The following is an 8,413-nucleotide window of genomic DNA, read 5'->3' on the forward strand; positions in this document are numbered from 1 at the left end:
ATACGCTCTGCTCCGGCGGCTTTAGCTAGCTCAACTCCGGTTATTACCGCCTCGTATTTGGATTCATTGTTTGAGGCCAATGAGGTAAACTTTAGGGCGTGCTCAGATACGTCTCCGTTTGGGCTGATAATAACGATGTCGGCCTTCGAGCTATTCGTCGCGGAGGGGCCATTAGCGTAAACCTCCCATAAACCGGGATCCTCCTCGTTCTTCGAGATGAGCTTCTGCGCCTCCCCCCGGTCCGAGACATATATCAGTGTCAGGGCCCTGATGGATATTACAGCGTCGATTTCGCTCAAAGTGACCCGGCCTACGAGAACGTTGTGGCGGACATGCCGTCGATGACTATGAATTCGAGACATAACACTCTTGGCGCATTCCCTCGCCGAACCTCACCGGCAATCTAACCGACCCTAGGGGTACCAGGCCGTCCCCAGAAAAGCTGTACAACGGGTCGGTGCAGGGGCTCAGATCTTCGATCCTCAGTCCGAGGCCGAGAAAGCATTCTCTGTACATAACGTTTGTGTAGGCGCCTGTGTCAATCAGGCACCTCTTTACCAAGTGGTTGGCTATGTCCAGGTGGACTGTAAGCGGGTCGCTGTGGAGAGCGGCGACTCCATCGTAGTCCTCCTGTCCGATGGTCATGTCTGGGATGCTGGGAGCGGGGGTTGCTGTGTTGGGCACAAAGTTGATGGCCGGGATAAGTTTCATCCCGGGGCGTTTGTGCTCATGAGCGGACCTACTGCTCTCGTTGTCCCTGATGACGACATTGACTACTCCTACCCGCTCAGAGGCGAACTTGCTATTCGATCTGCCGGCATCTGGTTTTTGGCCTCTGGCAACATACTTGCCGAGGCTCCCCTTTCGGATCAGTTCTTCAATGGCATCCTTTAGGTGTCGGCAATCGTTGGTTAAGTGCCCGGTGTGGCCGTGGTACTCACAGTACTGGCTCGTGTCACCGTCACTCCTCGGCCTAGGGGTCTTTCCCATTTCGGCCCTCGTTCTTGCTCAATGCAAAAACCTCGGCCCGATACGACTAGGGGTGCGATCTTCGTACCGTTTTTTGTACTCGTTCCCGAGCTCCCCGTATCCGCCGGCTTTGTTTCCGAGCGGGCTTGTCGCGCGACCTATCATTCTTACGGCGTTTTTCGTCGGACCGTGCCCGTTGTCGCCACGGCGTCTGTCCCCGGTGTTCTCCGCGGCTCTTTTTCCCCGAGTGCTCGGCCGCTTGGGCCTACCCAGTCTTGTGATAGTCTTCTACCTTGATGGCTTGGTCAGCCAACTGCCTGGCGGCGTCCATGCTCAGGCCTCCGCGCTTGATGAGCTCATTTTTTAAATCTCCCCTTGGGAGGCCCTTCATCAGTGCGAAGGCTGCCAGTTCGGGATTGATTTCCCGAATCTGCTGGACCTTTCCATCAAACCTCTTCACATAGCTCCGGAGAGACTCGCCCCCTTCCTGTCTGATAGTCAGGAGGTCAGATGTCTCCACGGCCCTTCTCTTGTTGCAGGAGTACTGGGCTAGGAAAGCATCCTTCAGGTCGGCGTAATAGTACACCGAGCCATCGGGAAGCCCTTTGTACCAGCTCTGAGCCATCCCATGCAAAGTTGTTGGGAAAATTCGGCACCAGACCTCATCGGGCTGCTCCCATACCGACATGTAAGACTCGAAAGCCTCAGCGTGGTCGGCTGGGTCACTATCTCCCTTGTATGACAGAGGTGGCAACTTGAGTTTATTCGGCACCGGGACTTCTAGGACGTAGGCGTTGAGGGGCTGCCTGACCACGTGTCGAACGACACGCGGCGATCGGCTCCTTGCGTCCCTAACCTGGCTTCTTCCCCCGTAGCGGGAGGGGCTCCTTCTTCGACTCGGACTTCTTCTCCAACTCTGCTGAGTCGGACTCCTCTGGCTCCTTCGGGGTGAGCCTCGTTCGTGCGGCGGGGACGCTGTCCTCCCACGAGTGCGGGAAGGACTTAGGTCTACCGCGCCCACTTTGGGCTCCCCCGGCGTCTTGACTGGGTCGGCTTCTCCTAGTGCTCCGTTCAAATTTCTCGGAGTCACGTTTTGGGCCCTTTTCTCCCGGACGATTTCCGCCGCTCTTGTCGGCGTGACAGTGTGAGCGGGCGTACTACTAATTAGGTCTAGGAGCATTTTCAGTTTTGCTACATCAACCACATGTCCCATGATGGTGACCTGGTTGGCTGGCACCGGCGTGTCGGGTATTATTGGCATCCCGAACTCGGTTGGATTACCGCCGTGGAGGGCCGTATGACTCCGGAGTTGTTGAAAGTATCATCTTGGTAAAATGTGGTTTCGTCGGTTACGACTGCGTCTTGTTGTTTCGACATTTTCTTAGCTTTTTGGGTGGGTTTTTGTTGGTTATATTTTTTATTTGGGAATGAATGTGACTAGCTTCTAGTGTCATTCCCCACAGACGGCGCCAATTGTTCCGGGTGTAATTCCAGAGCAAGTATCGTTACCACCCGTGGCTTGTAGAATAATGTCTTGGGTTAAACCCTTCTTGCTTCTATCGTCCCTCTCGGCCTCTCCTGCAACAATGAACGAACTGAGGGCTTGGCTTTGTGCCAAGCGTACTCACTCCGACGCTCAAGTCAGTAAACTTAAAGGATTAAGCTGTGTTGCTTGGTGTCACGGTCCGAAACTTTGAGTCGGGGCGTGACGCGCACCTTTGTCTAAACGCTTTGACAAGAATGAAAGCGAGAGCGTTAGGCACTAGTGTTTGTCAAGCACTAGGCACTCGTAATCGGTCTCGGGTTGTGGGTGTCGAAATCCTAGTCTCGATCGACACACACGGGCTTGTTAGAAGGTGAAGGCAAGAGTCGTTCACAAGAAAGCATCAACAAGCAATAAGAAGGCAACTTGGTGGGAAGCAGATGTTTGATTGACTAGTACTCCCCAAAGAGGGAAATTTGATATTTACATCCTGGTAGCAGGAAACATTGATTTTACAAGTTTAGTTCAGAATAGCGATATACCTATTTATGGAAATAAAGCTATTCTAAAACTAAGCTAAACTAAGAACAAACTTACTAAAAAAGTACAAGGGAAATAAAATTACATAAGCATAAATAAAACTAAGGGTTCAAGTGTGCGGATCATCACACTCTCCCCCACCTAATCTGTTGCCGTCCTCGGCAACGCTTCAAAGTCTTCATGGCTGGTTCAGTCGGCTGATGTCGCTGGAAGTTGATTGGAGCGGATGTTGGCGCGCTTGCTCTTGTTGCGGGTGGGATCTTCAGGATCTGGATGGTAAGGCTTGAGACACTCACATGAAAGACGGGGTGACACTTCATCCGGGGAGGGCGGTCCGGCTTGATGCTACTTCCCAATCCGTTTGATCACTTGGATTGGGCCTTCGTACTTCCGCACTAGACGCTTGTCTCGTCCTCGGAGGAATCTCATCTGCTCTTTGTTCAGCTTCACCATGACCATGTCGCCTACTTTAAACTCCCTTGGTCTCCGATTCTGATCCGCCCACTTCTTCATGCGGCGAGACGCTTTCTCCAAGTAAGCTCGAGCAATTTCGGCATTCACGTTCCATTCTTTCACATATTCGTGGGCTTTCTTTGTCCGGCCTCCATATGTATCTCGCAATCGTGGGAGGCAATAGCGGTTGTTGACAGTAACAAGCTCAAACGGGCTCTTGTTGGAGGAAGAGCTCGTCTGCACATTAAAACAGAACTGGGCAACATCAAGGAGTCTTACCCACTCCATTTGAGTTGCCCCAACAAAGTGTCTCAAATACTCTTCCAAAGCATGCTATTGAATCGTTCGGTCGGCCATCCGTTTGAGGATGGTAACTTGAGACATCCGCGACTTCGAACCCGGGAGATTGAACAACTCTCCCCAAAATAATCCCGTGAAGCGAGAATCGCGGTCACCGACTATACTTTGAGGCAATCCCCGATTTCACAACATGTCCAAGAACATGGTGGCCGTTTCTTCAGCGCTACACGCCTTAGGAAGAGGAATGAAAGTCGCGTATTTTGAGAATCGATCCACAATGACAAGGATCACACTTAACGCCCCTACCTTCGGCAACCCAGAGATAAAGTCCATAGAGATACTCTCCCATGGTCGTGTGGGTACGGGCAACGGATTTAACGACCCCGGCTTGTTTCTCTCCTTATCTTGCTGGCAAATGAGGCATGTCTTCGTGTACTCCATCACATCATCCTTCATCCGGGGCCGAGTAACTTCTCTTCAATAGGCATAAGGTTCTCTGCCATCCCGGATGACCCGCCCACAAGGTATCATGGCACTCCTGTAGAAGCATCTTCCTCAACCCGGCCGCCTTTGGAACAAAGATGCGATGTCCTTTCGTGAATAAAAGCCCATCTTCCACCCAAAACTTGCGAGTCTTTCCTTCTAAGGCCAATGTTTTAGTCCTCGCCATTGGGTCTTGGTCGAGGTGTTCCTTTGCCTTAGCTCGAATATCTGTGACCACGGTGGTGGTGGACAAATGAGCAATCGTGTGTAATGTAGCTAAATCACATCTTCGGCTTAGGGCATCAGCGACTCTGTTTGCGGCTCCTGGCCTGTAAGCAAATTCCACATCGAACTCGCCAACAACTCTTGCCATCTAGCTTGTCGGCTTGTCGGCCAGGGGCTGAGTCGGGAAGTGAGACGCAGCGGTATTATCAGTCTTGACAACGAACTTTGATCCCAAGAGATAATGCCTCCATCCCCGCAAACAATGAACAATAGCTAGGAGTTCTTTCTCTTGTACCGCATAACGAGTCTCGGCTCCATTAAACTTTCTGCTCTCGAAAGCCACGGGGTGACCCTCTTGGAGTAGCACCCCCCCGAGGGCGTAATCAGATGCATCCGTCTCAACTTCAAAAGGCTTCGTGATATCCGGCAACGCCAAGACCGGTTCCTGTACCACCGCTTCCTTGAGCTTCTCAAAGGCCCTCTTCTTGTCGATAGACCACTCCCACTTAGTATCTTTCTTCAACAAGTCGGTGAGCGGGGAAGCAATTTTTGAATACGCTCGTATGAATCTTCGATAATAGTTTGCGAGCCCCAAGAAAGAGCGGAGCTCAGACACATTCCCTGGGGTTCCCCAGTCCTTGATAGCGGCAATCTTCTTTGGGTCCATCTTCAGTTTGCCTTTGCCCACTATGTGACCAAGGAAATTCACTTCAGGTTGGGCAAATTCACATTTCTCTCTCTTCACGAATAGGTGGTTCTCTCGGAGCTTCGCGAACACCAACTCCAAGTGTTTTACGTGTTCCGCCAACGAGCGACTATATACAACGATATCGTCTAGATATACCACCACGAATTTGTCCAGGTACTCGTGGAAAACATGGTTCATCAACGTACAAAACGTTGCAGGGGCGTTTGTCAAGCCGAAGGGCATGACCAGCCATTCAAAAGACCCATACCTCGTCACACAAGCAGTCTTCGGCTCATCTCCTTCGGCAATTCGAACTTGATGATAACCAGATCTTAGGTCGAGCTTGGTGAAGTATACAGCGCCTTGTAATTGATCGAACAAATCCGCTACCAATGGGATGGGGTAGCGGTTCCTCACCGTCAACTTGTTCAGAGCCCGGTAGTCGATACACAATCTCAGACTACCGTCCTGTTTTTTCTGGAAGAGCACAGGGGCTCCATAGGGAGCTTTGGAAGGTCGTATCGACCCCGAGCGAATCAGATCGTCTAGTTGTCTTCGTAGTTCCGCTAATTCGGGAGGCGCCATCCGATATGGCCCTCGAGCAGGAGGTCTTGTGCCCGGGAGTAATTCAATTTGATGGTCTACCGAACGTCGGGGTGGCAGACTCATAGGTAGCTGATCGGGCATCAAGTCCTTATTTTCTTCTAGCACCTTCTCTACTTGTGGGTCTACACATTCAGCAAAGGTGTCTTCTTTCATGGACATTGTACACAAGTATGTAGGCTCTCCCTTTTGAAGTCCCCTCTTCAACTGCATCGCCGAGAGGAGTGGCCCCTTTTGCTTTCGGTCAGTTTCAACAGCTTTCACAAGACATGGTGTTGATCCCACCATTATTAAAGATCCATTGTGGGGTGCCAGAAAGGTTGGGGTCCGTTTCAGAAAATCCATGCCGAGGACGATCTTAAAGTCATCCATCGGGACGCTGGTGAAGTCGAGCTTCCCCGTCCACTCGCCCATCTTGATCACCACTTCTCTAGCCACGCCCGAATTGGCAAGGCTTTGGAGTTGATGACTTTTTCATGCTTCCTCCTTCGCGGTTCAACTTCATTCCGAGTCTCTTCGCTTCGTCGGGGGTGACGAAATTGTGGGAGGCTCCTGTATCTATCATTGCTCGAGTGGCCTTCCCATTGACGTTTATCTCCACGTACATCAGTTCCGTGGACTTGGTCTCGGAGCGCTCAACGCCTTTGTCCATTGAGCACATCATGTGGACTGCTCCCATTCGAGCCATTTCTCCTTGCTCACTGGCCTCATCATCATCGCACCCCTCTGCATCAGGGCCTATTCCCTCGGGATTACTTTCTCTGACATCTTGGACAAATTCTTCTTAAGGGTGTTGAACTCCCCTTGGTGAGGGCACTCGGACATTCGGTGCGGTCCTCTACAAAGGAAGCACGCGAACGGCTTTCTAGCGATCGACGCTTGAATTGCTACCCTTAGAAGAGGTTGGAGTGGAATTCGTCGGACCCCATCTCCTATTATCACCTCCGGGACGAAACCGACTATTACCCGTAGAGGGAGGTCTTGTTTGTGAAGTCGTCCCTCCAAACCTTTGGTTGCTTCCGCCCGTTGCAGCGAATCCCTTCTTCTGGGAGGTTTCGCGCTCCGTGTAATAGTCAACTAGCCTTTCAGCAGCTGTCATCGCGGTTGCGAGGGACTCAGGTCGTTGTCGCATGATTTCTCGCTGAGCCCACTCCTTCAAACCATCAATAAACTGAAACACCCGATCCTTCTCGGTCATGTCCGCTATCTCCAACATACAAGCCGAATATGCTTTCACATAATCGCGAATCGAGCCTGTATGTTTCAAGTTCTTTAATTTCCTTCGAGCTAGGAAATCGGTGTTCTCCGGGTAGAATTGCTCCTTGAAGAGTCGTTTGAAATCATTCCATGACTCTAGTCTAATGGTTCCTGCCTCGATCTCGGCATGCTTCGAGCGCCACCATTGTTTAGCGTCGTCCGTTAGGTACATACTCGCGGTACTGACCTTTAGACCTTCATCGAGCGCACTCACTCGGAAGTATTGTTCCATGTCGAAGATGAAGTTATCGACTTCTTTCGAATCTCTCGCCCCACTATACTTGAGGGGTGTAGGCGGCTTCACCTTAGGAGTTCCACCAAAACTCCCGTCCGCGGCCATTTTCATCAAGGTATTGCACATGTTCTCGAGTTGCTCGACTTTATCATAGAGATAACCCATATCCGAGTTATACTCTTTCGGAATCGCTTCTTCGACGGCCACAAGGCGGCTCTCATGCCCCTCTATGGACTCGTTTACGGTCTCGAAGCGGGCAGCATGCCCCTTTACCGTCTCCTCAACTACATGGTGAGTATTCCCCAAACTCACAATGAGTGCCTCCAAGGATGGAATTTTCTCGTCCATCAATTTCTCTAAAGCCGCCAGTTTGGCCTTAGTATCACTTTTAGTCCCACTCGGTTCTACCGCCTTTGTTGCCATCGTATACGCAGCCGTCAAAGAAGACCGGGCTCTGATACCAAATGTCACGGTCCGAAACTTTGAGTCGGGGCGTGACGCGCACCTTTGTCTAAACGCTTTGACAAGAATGAAAGCGAGAGCGTTAGGCACTAGTGTTTGTCAAGCACTAGGCACTCGTAATCGGTCTCGGGTTGTGGGTGTCGAAATCCTAGTCTCGATCGACACACACGGGCTTGTTAGAAGGTGAAGGCAAGAGTCGTTCACAAGAAAGCATCAACAAGCAATAAGAAGGCAACTTGGTGGGAAGCAGATGTTTGATTGACTAGTACTCCCCAAAGAGGGAAATTTGATATTTACATCCTGGTAGCAGGAAACATTGATTTTACAAGTTTAGTTCAGAATAGCGATATACCTATTTATGGAAATAAAGCTATTCTAAAACTAAGCTAAACTAAGAACAAACTTACTAAAAAGTACAAGGGAAATAAAATTACATAAGCATAAATAAAACTAAGGGTTCAAGTGTGCGGATCATCACACTTGGCTAGGTATGTATTGTAGAGAGATAAGGGAGATATTACCAGATGAATAGTGTATTTAGGTTTTGTTGTTGGATCCTTTCCTCAAAGAGGGTTGAGGAGTATTTATAGGCTTTCACCTTTTGTCACGTAGTGGCCAAGTGGCCAAGTGGCTATCAGGTGGAAAGACCGCTCTACCCTCGGCCGATGGACCTATGGCGGCCGTAGGGGGTCTTGGATATGAGTACGCGGGTATG

General features: G+C 50.6%; 1 protein-coding gene across 1 annotated transcript; it reads right to left on the minus strand.

The window, feature by feature from the left end:
• Positions 1 to 4,190: 4,190 nt before the first annotated feature.
• On the minus strand, positions 4,191 to 4,601 carry LOC141590034 (uncharacterized). Its single transcript, XM_074410650.1, has one exon. It carries the CDS (start codon positions 4,599 to 4,601, stop codon positions 4,191 to 4,193), a length of 411 nt encoding a protein of 136 aa, XP_074266751.1.
• Positions 4,602 to 8,413: the final 3,812 nt, after the last annotated feature.

Source organism: Silene latifolia, chromosome 7 (assembly GCF_048544455.1).
Source record: "Silene latifolia isolate original U9 population chromosome 7, ASM4854445v1, whole genome shotgun sequence".
NCBI classification, from domain to species: domain Eukaryota; kingdom Viridiplantae; phylum Streptophyta; class Magnoliopsida; order Caryophyllales; family Caryophyllaceae; genus Silene; species Silene latifolia.

Excerpts from the sequence above, each read along its gene's own strand:
- LOC141590034 (XM_074410650.1), bottom strand. The coding sequence starts at position 4,601 with ATGGCAAGAGTTGTTGGCGAGTTCGATGTGGAATTTGCTTACAGGCCA.